Here is a 26,754-nt window from a genome sequence, read left to right as displayed (position 1 = left end):
CTCATACTCGCAGCATGGTCGACACGAGGTCGTAGGAGGTCTTTGTAACTCTCCTTCATGCTCGAGAGTATTTACTTACGTACTGCCTATTATGCCTCCTGGCATTTATGGCAGCAACGAGGGTCCTCCACTCCTTGTTGATACCTTCAGTTGCTGTTTTCGTAACATATTTGTTTTACGAGACAGGGTTGTTAGCCCTGTGCTCAACCCCCAACTTGGAGGACCAGTGGATTGCTCTTCGTCTTGCCTCTACCCTTTGACCTGTCCAGCATGGGAGACCCTAACAGGAGACAAATCTCCCGCTGGCATAACTCTAGGGGTTACTGAGACACACAAGCTCCCTGACCACGACAAGGTTGCAATCCAACAGGGAGATGCTCGAGAGTAGTCCCCGTGTACTCAAGGCCCCAGCTAGGTCGTGGCATATTTTTCAACATGTCGAAAAATGTCCGCGAGTAAAAAAAGGTCGCCATGGAAAAAATCGATACTTTTTTTATTCGTAGGTTTAGTCGTAGTAGGTAGTAGAAGGTCGGCATGTTAGTCGTAGGTAATCAAGGGTAGTCGAAGGTAGTCGTGGATAGTCTTCATCATAGTCGAAGGGAGGTCGAAGGAGATCGAAGGAGGTCGTCTTCACTCTCCACTATTCGGTGTCCAATTTTCCCGAAGTTAGTCGTAGCTAGTCGAAGCTCGTCTTCAACATAGTCGAAGGAGGTCGAAGGAGGTCTTCAACATGACATTTTTTCAAACTCTCCTAAACTCTTCTAAACTCGCCAGTTAGGTCGCCCAAGTGGGACAGTCCCTTAAGTGATAGGTGCCTAGAGCCATTGTCAGGGGAGGTGGTGAAAGCAGACATTAAAGTGGAGTTCAAGAGGCATCTAGGCAAGCACATGAACATGCAAGGATGGGGGGAAAATGGATCATATGCAAACAGACAGGGTTAGTTTAACTTGGTATCATGGTCAGCACAGATATTATGATCTGAAATGCCTGTACTTATGCTATATTGTTTTCATCTTTCCATAAATATATTTTTTCTTGCAGTATATTAAATTATTTTTGACATGTGCGCTCCATTAGGATGGACAATAAGTGCTGGCCTTTATTGGGGAACCAAGTTAGACTCCTTAACTTGTGCTTTATCCATTAATCCTTAATTCTGAAAAGGACACAAAATGCTGGAGTCAACAGGTCAGGCAGCATCTCTAAATAACATGGATAGCTGACATTTCTGGAATAGATTTATAGCTATAAGGAGAGGCTGGGTTGTTATATTTGGAGCTTCAGTGGTTGTGGGGAGACCTGATAGAGATTAAATAGTAAACGTCAGCCTTCCATACATTTTGGGTCTCGCTGGTAAGGCAATAGATTGGCTGATGACTGCGATCTGAGGACCTCAAGATATTGGAGATGCTTTACTGACTCAGTACATCTGATTGAAGTCGGGTAGAGATACTTCTCCCTTGATGACAACTGGGGAGAGAAACTGAACTAACATCTCAAGTCAATCATTGTTCAATTTGATGAGTGGTCATTGACCAGAAATGCAGGAAGAATGCTCCCAATGTTGGGGAAGTCCAGGACAAGGGGTCACAGCTTAAGGATAAGGGGGAAATCCTTTAAAACCGAGATGAGAAGAACTTTTTTCACACAGAGAGTGGTGAATCTCTGGAACTCTCTGCCGCAGGGGGTAGTCGAGGCCAGTTCATTGGCTATATTTAAGAGGGAGTTAGATGTGGCCCTTGTGGCTAAGGGGATCAGGGGGTATGGAGAGAAGGCAGGTACGGGATACTGAGTTGGATGATCAGCCATGATCATATTGAATGGCGGTGCAGGCTCGAAGGGCCGAATGGCCTACTCCTGCACCTAATTTCTATGTTTCTAAATGTTAACTCAGTTTCTCTCTTCAGAGATGCTGCCTGTCCAGTTGAGTATTCCCCAAATTTTCCATATTATTTGAGTGCTGGGCAGGTTTAGAATCTGCATTTTCAGAACCGTAGTAACACTACACAATGCAATGAAAGATGTTCTCAGTGTGAAGATAGTGGCCAATAATATACAATTCCTCCAGAGCTAGATTCCACCAATGAGGAAAGGGAGCAGGTAATAATCACCTGGAGGGTTATTGATCTAGTGTCATGTGACTTCATAGAGAATTGAACTTGTATTAAGAAGAACTCTAATCCCTTCTGGTGATGTGGGGACACATTTCCACAGGGAGTGATTGAGGTGCCTGTGGGTATTATAATGTCAGAATGTTGCTGAATTATTCTGTGGGACAGCTCTCCCAATGTTGGCACATCATCAGGGGTTTGTCAGGTCATAGAGTGATACAGTGTGAAAACAGGCCTTTCGGCCAACATGTCCCAGCTACACTAGTCCCACCTGGAGCTTTTGGCCCATGTCCCTTCAAACCGGTCCTATCGATGTACCTTGTTTCTTAAACGTTGGGATAGTCCCTGCCTCAACTACCTCCTCTGGCAGCTCGTTCCATAGCCCCACCACACGTTGTGTGAAAAAGTTCCCCTTTAAACAGGGGGTTGATAAGCAGATGGTTGTAACAAAGGCAAAAGATAAGAAAGGAAGGTGTGCGACAGGTTTGGAGAGTTGTGGATTTTAAAGCCAGATAGAGGCTTTAGAGAAAGTAGTGGGGCTAAATGGAAGAAATGGATGGGTGGCCAGATGGAGCTCAGAGGATGGAAGGGGAGCGTGTGGGGGTGAAAGGGGGGAAGGATAGAACATCCATATTCTCCTGAGATGCTGCCTGACCCATGTGCATTGCCTGCTGCTTATAGACACAAAAATGCTGGAGTAACAGCGGGCCAGGCAGCATCTCTGGAGAGAAGGAATGGGTGACATTTCGGGTCTACACCCTTCTTCAGTCTGAAGACGTCTCGACACGAAACCTCAAGCCATTCGTTCTCTCCAGAAATACTGCCGGTCCCGCTGAGTTACATAGAAACATAGAAAATAGGTGCAGGAGCCAGCACCGCACCGCCATTCATTGTGGTCATGGCTGATCGTCCCCTATCAGTATCAGCCTGCCTTCTCCCCATATCCCTTGACTCCACTAGCCCCTAGAGCTCCATCTAACTCTCTCTTAAATCCATCCAATGACTTGGCCTCCACTGCCCTCTGTGGCAGGGAATTCCATAAATTCACAACTCTCTGGGTGAAAAAGTTTTTTCTCACAGTCTTAAATTACCTCTGCTTTATTCTAAGACTGTGGCCCCTGGTTCTGGACTCGCCCAACATTGGGAACATTTTTCCTGCATCTAGCTTGTCCAGTCCTTTTATAATTTTATATGTTTCTATAAGATCCCCTCATCCTTCTATACTCCAGTGAATACAAGCCTAGTCTTTTCAATCTTTCCTCATATGACAGTCCCGCCATCCCAGGGATCAATCTCGTGAACCTACCTCAATCACAAGGATGTCCTTCCTCAAATTAGGAGACCAAAACTGCACACAATACTCCAGACGTGGTCTCACCAGAGCCCTATACAACTGCAGGAGATTCTCTTTACTCCTATACTGAAATCCTCTTGTTATGAAGGCCAACATTCCATTAGCTTTCTTCAGTGTCTGCTGTACCTGTAAGCCAACTTTCAGTGACCGGTGTACAAGGACGCCCAGGTCTCGCTGCACCTCCCCCTTACCTAACCTAACCTAACCGAATTGAGATAAGGGGTTACTCCTGAGTTAGTCCAGGGTTACTAAGAGATAAGAGTTAATGCAGCATTTTGTGTCTATCTTCGACTTAAACCAACATCTGCAGTTCTTTCCTACACACATTGCCTGCCGCTTGCCAGCTTATGTTTTTTTCCAATTGTACAGCGTTTCATCCTATATGTTAGAATCTAATACTTCATTATCAGCTGAAATAAAATTATTCCTTTTCCCTGATTTATCACCTAGTTTAAACTATTCATATGTACTGCATCTTGGTGTTGTATTATTATTTTACCTTCCATCGAATTTCAGAGATTAGTCAGAGTTAATGGAATTTCTTCATCAGATATTAATCACCAAGCTCTTATGAATTATTCATGTTCAGTTTGAGCATTTTCTCAAGTATCATCAATATTTGAATAATATCCTTTAGCTGTTCACATCCACTCATGATGGTTCTTGAACTTCATACTTGCTTCCTCTCTGCATTCTCAAGTGCCAATTAATATTTCTGGAATATGGCCGCACTATCATTTCACTCCTGCCATCGAGGAGAAAGTATAGGAGTCTGAAAACCATGACCTCCAGGTGCAGGAACAGTTTCTTCCCAACAATCTCAGGCTATTGAACACTACAAATACCAACTAAGCTTCGTACTCTGAACCACTTTGGTTGCACTAGGGACATCTATTATATAACTTAAATGTTATCTGCTGAATACTGTGTTTACAAACCTGTTATTTTGCTGCAAGTAAGAATGCCATTGTTCCATTTTGGTACATATGACAATTAAACACTTTTGACTGTTCCACCGAAAGACCCAAAATGTGGTTCAGGCCGCATCTCTGGAAAGATGGATAGGTGATGTTTCAGGTTGGGCTCCTTCAGATAGGTTGAATAAGTTAGGTCTTTATTCTCTGGAGCGCAGAAGGTTAAGGGGGGACTTGATAGAGGTCTTTAAAATGATGAGAGGGATAGAGAGAGTTGATGTGGACAAGCTTTTCCCTTTGAGAATAGGGAAGATTCAAACAAGAGGACATGACTTCAGAATTAAGGGACAGAAGTTTACAGGTAACATGAGGAGGAACTTCTTTACTCTCAGAGAGTGGTAGCGGTGTGGAATGAGCTTCCAGTGGAAGTGGTGGAGGCAGGTTCGTTGGTATAATTTAAAAATAAATTGGATAGGCATATGGATGAGAAGGGAATGGAGGGTTATGGTATGAGTGCAGGCAGGTGGGACTAAGGGAAAAAAGTTGTTCGGCACGGATTTGTAGGGCCGAGATGGCCTGTTTCCGTGCTGTAATTGTTATATGGTTATATGGTTATAGTAGGGGTGGGGAGAAAGAAAGCTAAAAGTGAAGTGGCTAGACAAAGCATGGCGAGTCATGAATGAGTAATCCTGAACCTAAGAAGGGTGGGAGGGGGTTTGGGGGTGGGTGGGGAGGGCTTAATTAGTGAAAGACAAATTACAACATTATTATGCAGAAACCTGGGATCGGGCACAGCTGTTATTGTGTAAGTCAACATGTGACGTGGGAGTTGTTTAGAGGTCAGCTGATTCGAATTAAATACAAGAATTCCAGTCAGGAAGAAAACAAGGATGGCAAGGTTCAGCAACCTTGGTTGACGAAAGATGTTGTAAATTTAGTCAAAAAGAAAAAAAGAAGCATATGTAATGTTTAGGAAGCTTAAATTAGACCATAAGACTTAAGAGCAGAATTAGGCCATTCAGCCATCTAGTCTATCCTGCTATTCAATTATGGCTGATTATTTTTCCCCTCTCGACCCCATTCTTCTGCCTTCTTCCCGTCATCTTTGAAACCATTCCTAGAATCTATCAATCTCTAGAACCTCTCTGCCTTAAAAATACCCAATGTCTTGGCCACCACACCCATCTGTGGCAATGGATTCCACAGATTCACCACCCTTTGACTATGGAAATTCCACTTGGTCTCCTTTCTAAACGTACATCCTTTTATCCTGAGGCTGTGCCCTCTGGTTCTCTATCCTGGCCTTTCATTATCTGGTATCAGGTTTCAATATGATCCCCCCTCATCCTTTGAAGTTCCAACAAGTATTGGAGCTCCAAAGTCATTAAATGCTCCTCCAATCATCCCCAGAATCATTCTTGTAAAGCTCTTCAGGACCCTTTCCAAACCCAGCCCACCCTTCCTCAGAAATGGGGCCAAAAACCTGCTCACAATATTCGGAATATGAACATTCAGCACAGAGAGTTGTGAGTCTGTGGAATTCTCTGCCTCAGAGGGCGGTGGAGGCCGGTTCGTTGAATGCTTTCAAGAGAGAATTAGATAGAGCTCTTTAAGATAGCGGAGTGAGGGGATATGGGGAGAAGGCAGGAACAGGGTACTGATTGTGGATGATGAGCCACTGTGGATGACTGTGGAATTCTCTGCCGCAGAAGGTAGTTGAGGCCAGTTCATTGGCTTTATTTAAGAGGGTGTTAGATGTGGCCCTTGTGGCTAAAGGGTTCAGTGGGTATGGAGAGAAGGCAGGTACAGGATACTGAGTTGGATGATCAGCCATGATCATATTGAATGGCGGTGCAGGCTCGAAGGGCCGAATGGCCTACTCCTGCACCTTTTTCTATGTTTCTATATATTAGCCTCAACATTACATCCTTGCTTTTATATTGTGGTCCACTTGAAATGGATGCTAGACTGGGCCTAATGAATATATTGAATGCAGGGAAGAATTCAAACAGGGAATCAGGTGGACCAAAGGAGGGCATGAAATTTTGTTAATGATTAGGATTAAGAAAAATCCCAATTTTATGCATACATTAAAAATTAGTTTGACCCGTAATGTTGATTTTGTTTCTCCCACCACATATTCTGGCGTACCTACTGCGTATTGTATTGTTTTTGTTTTAATTCAAGCTTTATTGTTAACCATTTATGCAGTAACTGGTGATTGTATACAAAATGTTGAAAAGTACTATATTTTAATTTAAGATATATTTTAATAGAACAGTTTGCATGTTTAACCAATTACACAGACTGATAATTAAGTAAAACAAAGTTGAAAAGTGAAATTTTAAATTTTTAAATATTTAAATGGAACTTTTAGCATGTTTGGCCATATATATATGTATACATTGTGCAAATCTGTTGATAGGAGAATCCTTGGATAGAAAGGTCAAAAGCAAGATCTACCAGATGACTGATAGTATTCTTGCACTTCAGTGAAGAACTTTGGTAGATTATCTAACTTTCCATTTTTATTTTTACTCAGGCGCTCACCATTGTGTAACCAACCACCCATGGCTAAGCCAAGTTTCACAGGTGAATTTGTTTTTAGCTGCTTATTAGTTTCAATGCAAATTATACCAAGTGACATTCTGTCCATCATTTTCATGAAGAGATCGGTAGAATGTAGTTCACATCTGAAAGGTTCTTACTGTTACCTATTTAATTAAATGAGACTCATGACTTTTCCAGCCATTTACATGCCCTGTGTTGATAAATTATAGTGTATTTGCTAAAGGTCATCCAATATGTTGGCATATCTTACATTCTGAAAAAGGTGGAAGACTTAAAAATAGAGGAATATCATTTCTGTGAATTATTATCACCAGAAATCTGTGAACACGTCATCCGTATCCATTGTAAACAACTTGGACAAGTTACAAGAAAACCTGAAGCTGAGAAAGAAAATAAGTAAGAAGTGAATGTTAGCAAAAGAAATGTGTTTTGAGATCTAGACAAAAGAGGATTGATAATTTTTCTTTTAAGATCAGATGTAGCTTAAAAATAGAGGTTTACAGCACAGAAGGGAGCCATTGTGTGTGGGCCTCCTCTTAGATGCAACTAGTCCCACTCTTCAAATCCATTGTATTTTGAAGTTCTGCACAAATTTTATATTTCATAATCATAATTTTTTTTGCATGTAGATCCTGTGGTTTGAAGACAATGATTTGTGTGTCATTTGAAGTAGGCTTGTAGAACATAGAGATAAAGTCTTCATTTGTTGGTATTTGACTGAATGATTGCAAGGAGGATAAATTCTGAAGGGATTTTGTTAAAAGAGATGCCTTTTTAAACTAAATGTTTATAGTCTGGAAGAGAAACATGGACAGTCAGTTCAGTTGACACCTCTGATTCTCTGAGTTATTTGAGAACTTTAAAAATAATGAATATTTAAGAGTTTTTTAAGTGTATTTCAGTTCAGCTATAGTCTATGGTTCAAGATTGTACTAGAGATTATTATTACTTAAAAGTGTTTCACAAACTATGAAAAGAATCAGTGTGCATTAGGTCATTCTTAATTGTATTACACATTTTTGTAATGTTTATTATAATGAAGAGGTGCAAAGCTGTTACTGGAGAAGGTTTTAATTTGCAGTTTATCCAATCTGCATATGATTTCTAAAATTATGACATATGTTCACAAACACGCTTTTAATAAGCAAGTCCTAGAAGACTCTGGTTAAAATAACATCTACATATATTATACGTGTAGAACCTGTACAATTTGTAAGTTCTTTAGGAAAATGTCCAATTCGTCACACGATAATTATTAAATACAATTTGGTTCGAAGTCACATAACTTTGGCCAAATGGCCAGCAAAATATGGCTGGTCAGATTTAGGAAGGGAATTTCAGAGCTTGGTGTCTTGCCGACTATACAACGTCACCAAAAATTATTTAAAATAATCTATAAATAAAAATTACAGATTTTTCCATGTTTTACCTTTAACACAATATAAAGGTCTGCATTCTGCTGAAAATTGTGAAATTCAAGTTTCACTTAGTGCCTCCAGTTTCACGAAAGGAAAAACAAATGGGGGGGGGGGGGGGGTTCCTTTTAGTTTTCAAAGCTCGCTTCCATTTAAATTTGTCATTGCATTGTATCTGTTCAGCTGGCCTAATTTTCGAGTGTCAGCTGGTGGCTATTTCTGTTTGAGATTAGAGAGTCTTTGGACATCTTGATTGTATTCCCGTGCACCTGGTTCATCATATGCATTCTTAGCTGATTGGTGGAGAAAATTCACTTCAGAAAAACCTTTTCTTATTCTGAGTTGTCTATTTGGCAAACCCTGGGTGGAGTTGTGATTCCTTTCCAGGCATTGAATGTATAAAAGGATGTTGAGCAACTCCAGAAGAATTCAAGACAGTTTTCCCCCTGCTCTTTCTGCAGCAAGGTGGAAACTCTCAAACCTCTGTGTAACAAGCCTCTCAGATTGCTGCCTCATGAATTTTCCATTTGTTATAGTCGAGAAGAAAAATCTTGTAAACTCGAAATAGAGGAAAAACTTAACAATAGCAAAAAGATACATGGGGAGAATTTCAGTGGCATTCTTCCAATCTCTTTCTCTAACTTAATTGGTAATATTTGGGTGTCTTGAGCACCATTCTCATAATTGAGCATCATTTTTCACATCAGCATCAGTTCATTTTTCACTGTACCTGTTGAAGTCTTCTGCAGGTCAGTAGCCAGGGGAGGGGAAGGGAAAAATGGGTGCATGTCCAGGTGAGGCACAGGAAGGAAAGGGGAGAGAGAAGGGATAAAGGGGGAGGGGGAGAGAGAAGGGAAGGTGGGGTTGGTTAGTTACCTGAAATTGGAGAATTCCCCACCTCCCTGTGAACTAACAATCCCCTTCTCTTTTTCCTCCCTCCCTCCCAAATATGTATTTTATTTTTGCAAGTTTTGTCAGATCTGTTTTGAATTTCCAGCACTTGTTCTTCTAATAATGCATGATCGAGCAATAGCTGGTTGTCATGGTAATCATGGCAGATTGCACTATCATAGAAATACGTTAGATGGTAGCAAAGAACACATGTTTTGCCCTGAGTACACTACCTTGCAATTACTTGACACAGTCAACTTTTAGTTTTGCCTTCAACATAACACAGTATTGATTCAGGCAGATGTCAGGAACTGTGACAAAGCTGGGGAAATGCTTGAGATGAGGTTGGGAGATATATTCTTCATTTAGGGAGGCTCAGTCCTTGGCTAAATAGTCATGATTGGTCAGAGGATATCGGAAGGCTCGGATGGAAAGTACAAAGTTCCTAAGGGATAGGAGTAGAATGAGGCTATTCGGCCCATCAAGTCTACTCTACCATTCAATCATGACTGATCTACCTATCACTCCTAACCCCATTCTCCTGCCTTCTCCCCATAACCTCTGACACCCGTAATAATCAAGAAGTTGAGTTTATTGTCAGACACACGAGTATGGTGAGATACAGGTGCAATGAAAAGTCTTACTTGCAGCAGCATCTCAAGCATGTAGACTCAAACACATGAGGTATACAAAGAGGATGATCAGTCAGCTAAATAGGGAGAGATAAATAGCTACATCAGGATCTGATGTCCGTCATCTTTGCCTTACTAACTCTCTTATTTTGCAAATATAATTTAAAATTTATATTTATTCTTCGGGAAACAAAGTGCTGGGGTAACTCGGCAGGTCAGGCAGCATCTCTGAAGAACGTGGATAGATGACATTTCAGGTCGGGACCCTTTGGGCAGAAATCATAGAGGGGGAGGAGCGAGAGAGGGTCTCACACAACTTCTGTTGGAGGGCAGAGAACGTCCTCAAAGTAAGCATAACATGAGGAGATTTCGCAAGGTATCTAAATTTTTCAATAACAATAACAAAGGACATTTTTGAAGTTGTGAAGGGTCTTGAGCTTTTTTTGGCATAGTTTCACTTTTATTCCAGTTTATTCTATACCCTGAAAAGGAACCAAATTGTTCTATAAGGTTTAATACATTTGGGATACTAATTTGGGACTTGGTGATGTATAAGAGTACATCGTCTGCATATAACAAAATCTTGTTATTGGTATGTTTAGTATCGTATCCATGAATATCCAAATGTACTCTGATGTTTTCTGCTAAGGGTTCTATGGCTAAGGCAAATAACATTGGTGAAAGGGCACATCCTGGATAATTGAAATTTAGGTGACAGAATTTGATGAGTCAATATACTGGCTGTCGAGTTGTTATATAACAGCTTTACCCATTAATTGAAACTTTCTCCTAATTGGAATGTTTCCAACACTGTAAAGAGATAGGTCCATTCTACTTGGTCAAAAGCTATTTCTGCATCTAAAGAAATAATTGTTAAATCTTCATTTATCGTTCAGTGTGAATACATTTTATTAAACAGGCGTCTCATTATTAAATGAATGTCGCTTGGGTATAAACCCAGTTTGCTCTGAATGTATTAATTTACTAATGTATAGACATAGTCTTCTTGCCAAAGTCTTGGCTAATATTTTCTGATCATTAGAAGAGCTATTGCTCTATATGATCCAGGCTCTTCAAGATTTTGATTTTCTTCAAGATTTTTATCTTTTTTAGGTATCAATGTAATGGTTGATTCAGCAAGGGTTTGTGGTAAGATCTGTTCTTTAAAAGCATGTATATAAAGGGCTCGTAAACGTGGGGAAATTAAATCATTGAATTTTTTGTAGAATTCATTACTGAACTCATCTGGACTTGGCGTTTTCCCACTTTTCAGTGATTTGCTAGTCTCTTCAATATCATTTATTGTAATCTCAGCACCTATTTCTTCTCGTTCCTCCTCATTAAGTGATGGGAGGTTGCAATTGTCAAGAGAGTTTTTGATCTTTGCAGTCGGCTGATATTTTTGATGCATATAGATTTTGATAGAATTTTAGGAATCTTTCATTAATGACTTTGGGAAGTGTGAGCAGCTCTCCTTTTTCTGATCTAATTTTTTGAACAGTATGAACTTTTTCAATTTTTCTCAGTTGGCGTGCCAGAAGTTGATGCGGTTTATCACCAAATTTGACATTTTTTAACTTAGTGTATTGAAATATCTTAATAACTTTTGCCGAGAGGATCTGATTTAATTTAAATTTTAATGCTGCTATCTTATTATGTTCAACAGTAGTTGGATCAATCGCATTTTCTGAGTCAAGCTGTTTAATCTGTTTTTCTAATTCCAATTGTTCCAACCTGTTTTTTTTTGTTTTGAAAAGCTTGGTATGAGATAATGCAGCCTCTGATAAAGGCCTTGAAAGATTCCCACAATAATGTAGCCAAAATACCGGGAGTGTCATTTGTCTCATAGAATAATTCCATCTGTTGCTTCAAGTTGTCACAACAACTTGGCTCAGTTAGTATTTGTGGATTAAATCCACAATGGTCAGAAATGATGTTATTATGGTATTTTGGATTGAATGTAAAAGGGTTAAGTTTTGAATCCACCAGAAAATAATCAATTTGTGTATACATTTTGTGAACACCTGAATAAAAAGAGTATTCTCTTCCGGACGGGTTGGCAATCCTCCATACATCGGTTAAGTTTGTGTTTTTTATGGAAGTATTTAAAAGTTCACTGGATTTTGATTTTGAAGTATTTCGCGTTTGCTGTGAAGATTTATCCAAATATGGATCTAATACACAATTTAGGTCTCCTCCAATAATCAGATTCTGCTGACAGGAGTCTGAAATTATATTAAATATTTTATTAGGTTATCGAAATTAGGAGCATAGATGTTCACCATAGTAAGTGGGGCTGAGTGTAATTCCCCAGATATTATAATGTACCTACCTTCCTTATCGGCTATAGTGGATTTGCGTTTAAATGGTGTACCTTTGCGAATTAGGATTGCAGTGCCTCTTGCTTTGGTAAGAAAAGTAGAGTGATATAATTGATCAATCCAGCTAGCCTTCAGCATGTTATGAGCTCCCTTTTTGAGATGCGTCTCCTGTAAAAATATTATGTCAGTATTAATAGATTTTAAATGGGCTAAAACCGTGCTCCTTTTAATTGGCTCATTGACGTCCCTGACGTTCCAACTACAAAATGTAATTTCTCCAATTTTCCTAGTGGCGTTGTCTTGCATTTTAAAGCTTACATAGTTTCCTTTGCTTCAAATGGTCCAACACAATATTTAAAATGAATCTTTTACTTGCTGGGCGGGTGAGCCCTGTTCCATTATTCCCTATCCCCTGGAGGTATCTCCCAGAAAAAAAGTGCATTAACAAGAATAGATAAGCTATTTCGTTGAAAAAATAGGTAAAAAAGAAAAACAATGAAAATTGCAGCATAAAGTAATGCTGCTAGTGAATACCACCCACTGGTGGTGTAATTCATGATAGCTTCCATAGATGTTGATATCAAATAACTCCGCTCCTTAAGGAGTTAAAAAACACTGAACAGAACAGAATAAAAAAACAGTGTAAAAGTTCATCAAGGGATCAATATTCCCAAGAGGTTAAGTATCTTTTTGTACACTAAAAAGGTAATTAAATAGTGGATATTTAGATTAATATATAAGACTTATTACATGACTTTCTAATATTAGTATGTAAGCTATTGACCGATTCAAAGTCGGCGAACTTATAACAACTTGTTAATTCCACATGCAGTTTGCATAGACAAAGCAGCCTCTCTCTCTCTCTCTCTCTCTCTCTCTCTCTCTCTCTCCTCTCTCTCTCTCCTCTCTCTCTCTCTCTCTCTCTCCCTCTCCGTCTCACTCTCTCCTTCTCTCTCTCCTCTCCCTCTCTGCCTCTCTCTCTGCTCTGTCTCTCTCTCCTCTCTCTCCCTCTCTGTCTCCTCCTCTCTCTGCCTCTCCTCTGCCTCCCTCTGCCTCCCTCTGCCTCCCTCTGCCTCCCTCTGCCTCCCTCTGCCTCTCTCTGCCTCTCTCTGCCTCTCCTGCCTCCCTCTCTGCCTCCCTCTGCCTCCCACCACCTTTTCCACACACTTACCACAACTCGTTCAATACCTCCCAACACTTACTCAACCCCTCTCTCTCTCTTTACCTCTCCCTGCCCCTCTCGCCTTCCCCCATCCCTCCCCTCACTCCCTGAGCTTTCCACAACTTCCACTAACTAATTCTCACTTACGATGACTCTCTCTAGTGCTCCCTCGCTCCCTCTGCCTCTCGCTCCCTCTCCCTCTAACTCTCTACTGCTCTACCCCTACCCCTCCCCTTCTCTACTGTGCTCCCTCTCGCTCTACCATGCAATCTGTCAAGTTCTCTGTTTGGCATGTTAGCCAACTTTGTATCGGCAACTTTATAACAGCATATTAAGTATAAACACAATATAAATGCATACAATACATTTGGTAGTTAAATATTGGATATTAGATTAATATACAAAACATATTGCGTAACTTTCTAATATTAGTATGTTAAGCTATTAGCCGATTCAAAGTCAGTGAGCTTGTGGCAGCTTGTTGATTACAAATGTAGTTTACATAGACAAAGCAACCTCTCTCTCTCTCTCTCTCCCTCCCTCTCTGCCTCCCACCACCTTTCCCACACATTCTAATTCAATCTCTGAAACTTCCCCCAGACTTGCCAAGACAGGCTCAATACTTCCCAGCACTTACCCGCACTCTCTCTCTCTCCCTCCCTCTTCCTATGCCTCTCATCCACCCCCATCGCTCCCCAGCCCCCCAAAACGTTCCAGAACTTCCTCTAAACAACTCTCACTTACATTAACTCTCTCTAACACTACCTCACTCCTTCTCCCTCCCTCTCCCTCCCTCTCCCTCTCTCTCCCTCTCTCTCTCTCTACAACTCTACTGTATAAGTGTTACAGTTGGAATGAATTAAAGACACAGTATAAGTTCAGTGTAAACACAGTGTGGTCCTCTTGGTTGGCATCATGACATAAACTCGATAAGACAGTTACTTATCCTCGACGGAATCCGCAATATCTTGGGCAAACTTGAATCCTTTATCCGGATCGATAAAGAGGTGTTCTGTCGCTTTATATGTGACTCTCAGTTTGGCTGGATACAGTAGACCGTATCTGAGATCTGGTATGTCCCTCAGAATGACTCTCGACTTGGTAAAGAGTGCTCTTTTCTTGACGACTTCGGCTGGATAATCTCTGAAGATTCATATGTTATCCCCTTCAAAGGTCAGATTTCTGTTGTTGGCAACTTTTCATGATGTCTTCTAAAACGTAGGAATGATGTATCTTCAGAATCAGCTGCCTTGGTTGAGCTGTGGGTCCTGGCCGGGCTCTCAGAGCTCTGTGCGCCTGATCCAGTTTGGGTTTTTCATCCAGGTTAAGTACATCTTGGAGTAATTGAGCCGAAAATCACGAAGGTTTTTACCCTGTTCTATTCCTTCTTTCACCCCAACAATCCTTAAGTTTTGGCGTTTAGAACGTCCTTCCAGATCAAGACATTTTTCAGTCACCTTGTCAAGTTACCCAGAAATATACGTTCCAATTCAGTCAACAGTCTGTGTGTTGTCTGAGCATTTTTGATAGTAGCAGCTTCCAATTCTCGAATGGCTTCACTATGTTGTTTTGAAGTAGCGAGAATGGGTTCCAACTTACGGCTGATATCAGTTCCGAGCCTTTGAATTACCCCCTTCAGAAAGGAATTCACCTCCTCTATGCGGACATCTATCTTATCGATCTTATCACAGATTTCTGCTCTCCCAGCAGCGATGTTCGACTTTACAATCGCAAGTTGCTCATCCAATAAAGCTCTGATAACTTCCACCAAAGGTTGTCTTGCTGCTTTTTCAAGGGGTGCTTCATACTCGAAGTCGAGGCTTCTTCTTCAGAGGTTTCCTCACTTTCCACAGGGCATTTCTTCCGAGGTGATTTAGATCCTTTAGGAACTATAGGAAGTCTTCTGGAGTAACGTCTACCGGTCCTTTAAAATACCAGAGTCGATTTCTGATGACGTCACTTACAACAAGCATCTGCCAGTAAGCGATTTTCTTCTGTCCGTTTTGTGAATTTTCGGCCGTTAGTTATGGAATATATTCGTATATCCGTAAGGAATATATTCCCAGCCTGGTCAACCCCTATCTATAGCTCAGACCCTCTAGTCCTGGCAACATCCTCATAAATCTTCTCTGTACCCTGTCCAGCTTGACAATATGTTTCCTATAACATGGTACCCAGAACTGAACACGATATTCTCAATATGGCCTCACCAAGGTCTTATACAACTGTAACATGACCTCCCAACTTCTATACTCAGTACTCTAGCTGATGAAGGCTAAAATGCCAAAAGCCATTTTGACCACCCGATCTACCTGTGACTGCAACTTCAGGGAACTATGCACCTGCACTCCCAGATCCCTCTGCTCTACAACCCAACCCAGAGCTCTGCACATTCACTGTGTAAATCCGGCCCATGTTAGACTTCCCAAAATGCAATATCTCACATTTTTCTGCATTAAATTCCATCAACCATTCCTCAGCCCACCTGGCCAATCGTTGGCCAAAGTTTTCTGCTGTTTTCTATTTTTTCTCATATTCCAGTTCGATAAAGGATGGTTGTGACTTATTGACCGTATGAAATGACATTAAGTGATGAAAAAATGTCACAGCATACAGTTCCTGATTTTAGACAATTAGTTGAAATTGAGTGGGGTGTAAAATCAATAGCTAATCTACCTCCCAAGCCCAATAAGGTAACTTAATTCCTACAAGTTGCACAATGAAGAAACCACTACCTAAGACTGGCAGAGATTTGAAATGTGTCTGTGAGTTAGCTTTAAAGCAAAGGTAAGATTATTGTCTATTAAACAATTTGTTGACCAACAATAGCTAGACTTCCTCTGTTTTTCAAAGATAGCCTTCTCATTTGTGCTATCAGATATATGAATTTCTTCCAGAAATGAAAATAAAAGACACAAGGCTTTCTTGAAGTAAAAATTATGTTGCGGCAGTAAATTTCACTTACATAAAAAACATCTTTAACGTAGAAAAAAGCTTCCAAGAAAATCAGGAGCATTACAGAATGCACGGCAGTTTGTCAGCCCCTCTTGAACCCATTACTGCCACCACCAACAAGGATAAAGACCTATCCTAACTTGGAAATATATCACAATTTCTTATTTGACAATTGGTTCAAATACTAGAAGACTGCAGCACTGTGGGGAGTACACACTGCCACCTTGAGGGCTGTTTGTAATGTGCCATTAATACTCAACTTGCCAGTGATGCTAGATCCCTAAAATGAATGAATAAACCACATTTAACACCTAGCAGCTACATAAAGTGATGTAATTGTAACTGGCCAAATGATTGGGCCTAAGAAGGAACTTAAAGGGATGTAAATAAGGGGAGATGTTGAGGGAAGACTCTCCTGAGTTTAGAGACTCAGCAACTGAATTAAGGGTGGCTGTAAATGATTACATTTAGCATGAATCGGAGGTCAGAAATTGAGGGGGGGGGAAAAATCTCAGAGGTTGTCAGAGTGCTGGCTGAACGGAGCAATTAAAAGAGCAGGTTACAGTTTTAAAGTTAAGGCATTATTAGGGTGGCACGGTGGCGCAGCAGTGGAGTTACTGCCTTACAGCAAAATGCAGCACTGGAGACCCGGGTTTGTTCCTGACTACGGGTGCTCTCTGTACGCAGTTTGCACCTGTGAGCTGCATGGGTTTTCTCCGAGATCTTCGGTTTGCTCCCACACTCCAAAGACGTACAGGTATGTTGGTTAATTGGCTTGGTAAATGTAAAAATTGTCCCTAGTGGGTGTAGGATAGTGTTATTGTGCGGGGATCGCTGGTCGGTGCGGACTCAGTGGGCCGAAGGGCCTGTTTCCATGCTGTATCTGTAAACTAAACTAAACTAAACCATGGTAGATCAGTGAGCTGAGTAATGATGGGTGAATGAGACTTGATGAGAATTGTGGTATGGGAGCACTTTTGAATGACCTCCCATGTCACAATGGGTAGAATCGGTACGGCCACTGATTTTTTTGCATTGCTCGTCCTGGTTATGAAGATCTTTGCAGAAGGAAAAAAAAGGTTTTTATATCCTCAGTGATGACAGTAGACAGTAGGTGCAGGAGTAGGCCATTCGGCCCTTCGAGCCAGCACCGCCATTCAATGTGATCATAGGTGATCATCCCCAATCAGTACCCTGTTCCTGCCTCTCCCCATATCCCCTGACTCCATTATCTTTAAGAGCCCTATCTAGGTCTATCTTGAAAGTACCCAGAGAATTGGCCACCACCGCCCTTTGAGGCAGAGAATTCCACACTCACAACTCTCTGTGTGTGCTGATCAATGTACATGAACATCATTTGCCCTTTGTGTAATCAAGAGAAACTCTCTGAAATGAAAAAGCCGTGACATTCTTAGGTGAAAAAATACCTATTGTCACCTATTGTCACAATTTTAGCCTAACCCCCACAGCAGGAATTGGTGGTTGAGTGCAAAATTATTGACACCGAGTCAAAATACTGGTAATTCCTCTTTACCAGAAATGTGAAGGTGCATTCATAATGCAATGTACAGTGGTTCAAGAAGAGCGTTAGTTATGGAGTTAAGAATTACATTCACCACCCTCTTCTCAAAGGCAACGTGGGATGAACAATAACTATTATAAGTGACTGACGACTATTTCCAGAGAATTAAAATAAAGTGAAAGCTACGTCAATGGATCCATTAGTATGTGTGCTGGAGCTGTAAATAAGACAAACACAAAGTCAGATGAAGAGCAGCAGTTTGCAGATGGTTTATACAGAACATTAGCCCTGCCCCTCCTGAGATCCTGTTTTGGTTGCTATACAACAGAAGATATGTTTTGGCATTGGAAGGGATGCAGCATAAGGTATCTAATTGGATAGCTGGAATTAGTTATGAGGTTATGCAAATAGTAAATATTTACAAATGATATAAATGTACCCATATAGTATTAGAAACAATAAATTGTCCTACGATCTGAATTATTGCACCTGTGAATAATTCCATTGCCCTTGAACTACATTGGAGCACAATTTGAAATCCAAGCAGAATGTTAATTCCATTTGCTGAAACTCTGAAGAAGCAGTAACACTCACAGAGTTTCATTGAAATATGAACAAAAGTGTACAAAAGTCTCCCATATCACACCATCCTTTCTACACCTGTTCCTTCATCGTAGTTTCTAATTTCATAAACTCATGATTTACAATCACGTAAATTTGGAATTACAGACCTAATGAGCTTCCTCCTCAACTCCCACAGTGGTGCACAGAAAACAAAAAAACCTCTCCAACCGTTTTCTTATTTACTCTTTTCCATTTCATCTGCCTCTCTCCTTTCTCTCTCTTCATTCTATTCTCTATTTACATAATCCTTACTTCCCATTGCTTCATTCACCTCCTTCTTTTTACTCTTGTTTGAACTTGTAGTGACAAAAATATTGTTTCAGGTCTGTAATCCTTCCTTACTTAGACTTGAAACATTAACTGTTTCTCTTTCTGTGGATGCTGCCCAACCTGCTGAGATTTTCCAACATTGGCTGTTTTTGTTTTCCAGCCTCTGCAGTTTTTGATGATTTTCTCTAGTTCTGACTGGTAGTTTGCAGTGACCGATAAATTTGACCACAGCGATCTTGCGTGTCAAAGAGATTAATTTGTATTTAATACATTGGGAAGGAAATATGTGTGCAGCCAAGGAGAAGGCATGGTGAGTGAATAGTGCCCACCTTTCTGTTAAAGAAGATGCAGTTCTATGGAGGAGATTACCTGGTTGTGCAGTTGCAAAAGATTATTGGTAAATGCAAATGATATGTGGATATTTGATTATATACAAATACTATTTAATTACTTATCACAATTATCTGTGTCCATTCACATTATCCGTGCCCCTTGTGTATTTATACACCTCTATAAGATAACACCTCGGACTCCTATGCTCCAAAGAATAAAGACCAAACTGCCCAACCCTACAGCTCAACGCCTGGCAATATTCTTGTAAGTGATCTTTGCATTTTTTCCTGCTTAATGCTGTTTTTCCTCGAGCAGGGTGATCAAAACTGAACACAATATTCCAAGTGTACAACTGTAGCATACAGTCCCCTCCATAATGTTTGGGACAAAGACCTTTCATTTATTTATTTGCCTCTGTACTCCACAATTTGAGATTTGTAATAGAAAAAAAAATCACATGTGGTTAAAGTGCACATTGTCAGATTTTATTAAAGGGCATTTTTATACATTTTGGTTTCACCATGTAGAAATTACAGCTGTGTTTATACATAGTCCCCCCATTTCAGGGCACCATAATGTTTGGGACACATGGTTTCATAGGTGTTTGTAATTGCTCGGGTGAGTTTATATGCCCCCTTCATGCACGTATAAGAGAGCTCTCAGCACCTAGTCTTTCCTCCACCAGAAACTTTTATTGCTGTTTATCAACATGAGGACCAAAGTTGTGCCAATGAAAGTCAAAGAAGCCGTTATGAGATTGTTATGACATCAGCCGAACCTTAGGCTTACCGAAATGAACTGTTGGGGACGTCTTTAAGAAGAAAGAGAGCACTTACTAATCACAAAGGGAATGGCAGGCCAAGGAAGACCTCCACAGCTGTTGACAAAATAATTTTCTCTGTAATAAAGAAAAATCCCCAAACACCTGTCCGACAGATCAGAAACTCTATTCAGGAGTCAGGTGTGGATTTGTCAATGACCACTGTCCGCAGAAGACTTTGTGAACAGAAATACAGAGGCTACTCTTCAAGATTCAAACCACTGGTTAGCCGCAAAAATCGGATGGCCAGGTTACACTTTGCCAAGAAGTACTGAAAAGAGCAACCACAGTTCTGGAAAAAGGCCATGTGGCAGATGAGACGAAGATTAACATATCAGAGTGATGGCAAGAGCAAAATATGGAGGAGAGAAGGAACTGCTAAAGATCTAAAGCATACCACCTCATCTGTGAGACAGTGGTGGGGGTGTCATGGCCTGGGCATGTATGACTGCTGAAGGTACTGGCTCACTTATCTTCATTGTTGATACAACTGCTGATGGTAGTAACATAATGAATTCTGAAGTGTATAGACACATCCTATCTGCTCAAGTTCAAACAAATGCATCAAAACTCATTGGGTGGCGGTTCATTTTACAGCAAGACAATGATCACAAATATACTACTAAAGCAACAAAGGAGTTTTTCAAAGCTAAAAAATGGTCAATTCTTGAGTGGCCAAGTCAATCACCTGATCTGAACCCAATTGAGCATGCCTTTTATATGCTGAAGAGAAAACTGAAGGGGACTAGCCCCCAAAACAAGCATAACCTAAAGATGGCTGCAATACAGGCCTGGCAGAGAGCATCACCAGAGAAGACACCCAGTAACTGGCGATGTCCATGAATCGCAGACTTTGAGCAGTCATTGCATGCAAAGGATATGCAACAAAATACTAAACGTGACTACTTTCATTTACTTGACATTGCTGTGTCCCAAACATTTTGATGCCCTGAAATGGGGGGACTATGTATAAACACTGCTGTAATTTCTACATGGTGAAACCAAAATGTGTAAAAATGGCCTTTATTAAAATCTGACAAAGTGCACTTTAACCACATGTGTTTTTTTTTTTCCATTACAAATCTCAAATTGTGGAGTACAGAGGCAAATAAATAAATGATGGGTCTTTGTCCCAAAACATTACGGAGGGCACTGGAACATCCCAATTCTTCTAGTCAGTGGTATGACCAAAAGGACACAAAGAGCTGGAGTAACTCAGCGGGTCAGGCAGCATTTCTGGAGAACATGGATCAGTGACATTTCGGGTTGGGACCTTTCACATATCTTGAAATGGATTTCTTTGCCGATTGTCAGTATTTATATGACGCATAAACAGACTTAACTTGACTCTTGCCACTGCTCCATTGTACCTGCTATTCCGTTCAATGCATCATGACTGATCTTTGAACTTAATTCCACTTTCAATAGGACTTTGATTAGGCCTCAACTGGAGTATGTGGAAACAAAGGTACCTGTCCCAATTGCCGATTTTTTCGGTGACTGCCGGCGTCATATCAGTGTTGCCAAAAGATTTTGAACATTTCAAAATCCAGCAACGACAATAAAAATATTGCAACACTTGAAAAAGCACCGCTCGTCATATGTCATCACGCCGCGTCATGTCGCAAATCAATGATGCCGGCAGTCGCCAAAAAAATTGCCGTGGGACAGGCCCTAAAGAACTGCAGATGCTGGTCAATACACAAATGGACACAGAGTGCTGGAGTAACTTAGCAGGTCAGGTAGCCACACACAAGCCCTTCTCTGCTCTCCATATGTAGTATACAATAAACCCTCATTTTAACCTGAAGAAGACCCTTCTTCAAACCGATTGTGTGGGGGTGGGGCACACACAAAGGTTCTCCTCTCTTCCAGCTTTCTTCCCCTCCCCCCCCCCCCCCCCCCCCCCCCCCACATGTCCTGACCCAAAACATCCCCAACTATATTCTCCAGAGATGCTGCCTGACCCGTTGAGTTACTCTTGCACTAGTTACTTGTTTCTATCTTCTTCGCCACCTAATCTGCCTGTGACACTCTATATATTGTGTCCTAGATCCCTCTGTTCCACAACACTCCCCCGGACCCTACCATTCAAGTGAAAGACCTTGTTGATTTGCCTTTTCAAAATACAACATCTTGCCCTTATCTGAATTCAATGCCATTTTATCAATCCTCAGCCTACTTGCCCAGCTGTTCAAGATTCTGCCGTTATTTCTGACAACATTCTTCACTGTCTTCCTGAATTTTAAAGATGATTAAAATTTAGAATTCTATATCTTAAGGCGGGAAATATAAAGCAATATCTATTGATATGTATTCAGTTAATTTGTACTTTTGCACATTCAACATTAAGTTTAGCAGTGTTTTAATATAATTAAGGCGAAAAATACATGCTGAAAATCAGGCTTTTTGTTCAGGGGATGCTCACAAGCACAAAAATGAATGACCTATTTTTTCATAGCATGTTACTGTGTAAATGAACAATGATTGCCTGACCTTGTGATTGACCACTGGAAACTTAAGTAAAGAACAAGCCACGGTGATTGTTAAGGATTTCTTACATTATTGTGGATTTTCTAATTCACAGACCTCTCTCTGTTTGGCACTCAGCTGGTGTTGTAGGCAGATATTTCTGCTTATAACCATATAACCATATAACAATTACAGCACGGAAACAGGCCATCTCGGCCCTACAAGTCCGTGCCGAACAATTTTTTTTTCCCCTTAGTCTCACCTGCCTGCACTCATACCATAACCCTCCATTCCCTTCTCATCCATATGCCTATCCAATTTACTTTTAAATTATACCAATGAACCTGCCTCCACCACTTCCACTGGAAGCTCATTCCACACCGCTACCACTCTCTGAGTAATATTACCCCTAAACTTCTCTCATATTACCCCTAAACTTCTGTCCCTTAATTCTAAAGTCATGTCCTCTTGTTTGAATCTTCCCTATTCTCCAAGGGAAAAGCTTGTCCACATCAACTCTGTGCTTACGCCACTAGGACTGAGATGAGGAAAACCGTTTTCACCCTTAGAGTTGTGAATCTGTAAAATTCTCTGGCACAGAAGGCAGTGGAGGCCAATTCACTGGATGTTTTCAAGAGAGTTAGATTTAGCTCTTGGGGCTAAAGGAATCAAAGGATATGGGGGAAAAGCATGAACGGGGTACTGATTTTGGATGATCAGCCATGATCATATTGAATGGCGGTGCTGGCTCGAAGGGCCGAATGGCCTACTCCTGCATGTAGTTTCTATGTTTCTGTTTGTGATGTTATTTCTGCAAAAGGTGCTTATGGTATAGCCTAGGTGGCTAATAATAATGTATTTTATAGATGCTGTACCCTGCAGCCATTGTGCAATAGAATTGGAGGAGAGAGTGTGTCAATCAAGTCGGCTGCTTTCTTTGGAAGGATGACACAAAATGCTGGAGTAACTCAGCGGGACAGGCATCATCTCCAGAGAGAAGGAATCAGCAAAATCTCGTGTCGAGACCCTTCAAAGAAGATAGATGCAAAATGCTGGAGTAACTCAACGGAACAGGCAGCATCTCTGGAGAGAAGGAATGGGTGACATTTTTGGTTGAGACCTGAATTGTCACCCATTTCTTCTCTCCAGAGATGCTGGCTGTCCCGCTGAGTTACTTCAGCATTTTGTGTCTATCTTCAGTATAAACCAGCATCTGCAGTTCCTTCCTACACATTGTTCTGAGGATGCTGGGCTGCTTTTGTTGCTGGAACTACGTATGTCCATAGCAAGTGGTGGATTATAACCTTCTACCAACCAGCTCTCTGCAGCAAGAATACCTTGATTGTTTTACCTTATTTTTGACATTGTATTTAAATGGAGTGTCCATCACCTTAACTTCCCTTCATATGGGACTGTCATATTATCTCTACAAAATTACCTATTTAAATTAGTTCTCTGATGTCACACAGCTTCAATGCTGTTGAATCTGCTGCTTTGTACAGAGTGGTCTATTTCCACACCACTTCTCTGATATTCGTAAATGGGTTATTGCTTCACGATAACAAATATTCAACCTCATTCCTCCGTGAGGACCTCCTTGTATGTGCACATTTTGTTTGAAAATGCCCTGGCTGCCCAAGCATCTCCTGCTGTGAGTTTGAGCGCAGAGCTGCACAAACTGTAATGCTCTGAGTAGGATATCATTTGTCACAATACCCTACGTGAAATGGCTGATTGTATTTGCTGGTTTCTGTAGAACAGTGATAACAATATAATTCTTGCTGTGGAGAGCCAGTTAATGTGAACACCACCACCAACACCACAATGCTCTCTTGACATATAAATATATTACTGTTCTTTCTTCACTGGATTTAATTCCTGGAACTGGCTATCCAATAACAGTATGGGAGTATCTTCATCAAAGCAATTGTGAAGAAAGGTCCCGACTAGAGATGCCATCTGTACATTCCCTCCCCCAGATGCTGCCTTGACCACTGAGTTCCTCCAAAGCCTTGTGATTTGCTCAAAATGCAATAAATGCCCGTCCTATAAAATAAATGGTGAAACAGATATACGGCTAATATTAAAATAGTTGTGATCGTGAAATATGAGCCGATATCTTTAACTTCATTTCTGAAGAGCAGGTACAGAGACAGTTTGTAGGATTCTAAATATTGTAGTATTTCCTGTCTACATGAGGAGCAAGATGGCGCCTGCCTGCGGCGACTTTTGCGGAGCTGCGGAAAATAAAAGGCTCAACTACAACTTCCAACAACGTACCTGGATCAGAAAAACGTCAGAAATTGGTGCCGTTTCGGACAAGCTGCTTGAGCACCTCAAGGCTCTCGCAATTTCTCGATCTCCCGCAGCTGCGAGTACCCCGGACTTTAAAATTTCCCATGCTGGCTGTGGAACTCCCGACCCGACTGAGGATCCCAGGTATGGTACCTGGAGACCCCAGGATGACCCCCAGAGGTGACGGGCTGGATCTCCCAGGAACAACGGAGCTGGAGCTGCAGCTGCTGACTTTGAGGGAACCCCTGTTCGTTACGGAGCTGGAGCTGCCGTCTGTGAGGGAATCCCCGTTCCAGTGCAGGTTCGCAGAAACAGCAGGTACAGCAAGTACAGTACCTGGAAACAAAGGGGAAGCCTCCATTGTGTCCGGAAACGTGGCCGACGGGCAGGACTTCGTCAGAATGAAGCGCAGGGGACTTCGGCTCCCTCTCCCTACTATCCTACTGGCCAATGTACAGTCCCTTGAAAATAAAGTGGAGGACTTAAGGGCAAGGCTGCTTTATCAAAGGAAGCTGAGGGAATGCTCTGTGTTCTGTTTCATAGAGACATGGTTCACCCCCAGCTCCCCAGACTCAGCGCTCCAGCCTGAAGGGTTCTCCATCCACCGTATGGACCATACACAGGCATCTGGGAAAGGGAGAGGAGGTGGCGTCTGCCTCATGGTCAACTCTGCGTGGTGCTCAGACGTGGCAGTCCTGTCCAACTCCTGCTCTCCACACCTCGAACATCTGGCGGTGAAGTGCCTTCCCTTCTATCTCCCAAGAGAATTCACCTCCGTTATCCTGACCGCGGTCTACATCCCACCCCAGGCAGACGTCCATCTGACACTGGAGGAGCTGCACGCCATGGTCAACAAACACCACGCGTCTTACCCCGAGGCATTTACCACCATTGCTGGGGACTTCAATAAGGCGAACCTCAAGAAATCACTCCCCAACTTCCACCAACATGTCTCCTGCTGCACCAGAGGACCCAACACCCTCGACCACTGCTACACCACCATTAAGAATGCCTATCGTTCTATCCCTCGCCCTCACTTCGGTAAATCCGACCATAATGCGGTGCTGCTTCTTCCTGCCCACAGGCAGCAATTGAAGAGCGCACCCCCAGAGGGGAGGACAGCACAGAGCTGGTCGGGGGGTGGGGGGTGGGGGGGGGCAGAAGAACAACTCCAGGACTGTTTGGAGTCTGTAGACTGGCCAATGTTCAAGGACTTGGCAACGGACTTGAACGAATACGCCACAGTCGTTACAGACTTCATAAAGAAATGTGTGGAGGACTGCATCCCTACAACAACCTTCCGAGTGTTTCCCAATCAGAAACCTTGGATGAATTTTGAGACCCGCACTCTTTTAAAGTCCAGACACAGGGCATTCATGTCCGATGATACAGAGGTCTACAAGAAGTCCAGATACGACCTTGGTAAGGCCATCAAAAAGGCCAAAAGGGACTTCTGCTCCAAACTGGAGGATGAGACAGATGTTCGACAGCGGGGCCTGAATGCAATCACCTCCTACAAGGCGAAACCAGGAGGCAGCTCGAATGTCGGTGAAACATCACTCCCTGATGAGCTGAATGCGTTTTACGCACGCTTTGACAGGGAGAATACTGATGTGCCTTCACGAGCCCCCATTCGCTGTGATGGTATTTCAGTCTCAGTCACAGAGGCCAACGTCAGGAAATCCTTCAGAGGGGTGAACCCTCGAAAAGCGCCTGGACCTGATGGTATACCCGGTCGTGTTCTAAAAACCTGTGCGGACCAACTGGCTGGAGTTTTTACGGACATTTTCAACCTCTCACTTCTGAGGTCTGAGGTCCCCACCTGCAATCTGTTCGTATTGGTGGAAATGTGTCAGCCTCGATAACAATCAGCACGGGAGCACCTCAAGGCTGCGTGCTCAGCCCCCTGCTGTACTCACTCTATACCCATGACTGCGTAGCCAACCACAGTGCGAACTCCATCATCAAGTTCGCTGACGACACCACTGTTGTGGGATGTATCACTGATGGAGATGAGTCAGAGTACAGAAGAGAGATCGAGCAACTGTCCATATGGTGCCAGCGCAATAACCTGGCCCTCAACACCAGCAAA

The 26,754-nt window shown here is 41.9% G+C and overlaps 1 protein-coding gene across 7 annotated transcripts in view; it reads left to right on the top strand.

The window, feature by feature from the left end:
- Positions 1-26,754, top strand: part of pde4d (phosphodiesterase 4D, cAMP-specific) — a 679,382-nt gene that overhangs the window by 541,102 nt on the left and 111,526 nt on the right. For 6 of the 7 annotated variants that reach the window (XM_055634750.1, XM_055634704.1, XM_055634738.1 and 3 more), the window contains one exon: positions 6,922-6,971. In XM_055634750.1, the coding sequence (XP_055490725.1) occupies positions 6,922-6,971 (50 nt within the window). Of the gene's footprint in view, positions 1-6,921; positions 6,972-7,264; positions 7,347-26,754 lie in introns of all 7 variants that reach the window. The other variant, XR_008723375.1, reaches the window with a different exon arrangement.

The sequence above is a fragment of the Leucoraja erinacea genome, chromosome 1 (genome assembly GCF_028641065.1).
Source record: "Leucoraja erinacea ecotype New England chromosome 1, Leri_hhj_1, whole genome shotgun sequence".
NCBI classification, from domain to species: Eukaryota; Metazoa; Chordata; class Chondrichthyes; order Rajiformes; family Rajidae; genus Leucoraja; species Leucoraja erinaceus.
This window is presented reverse-complemented; position numbering and strand designations above follow the sequence as displayed.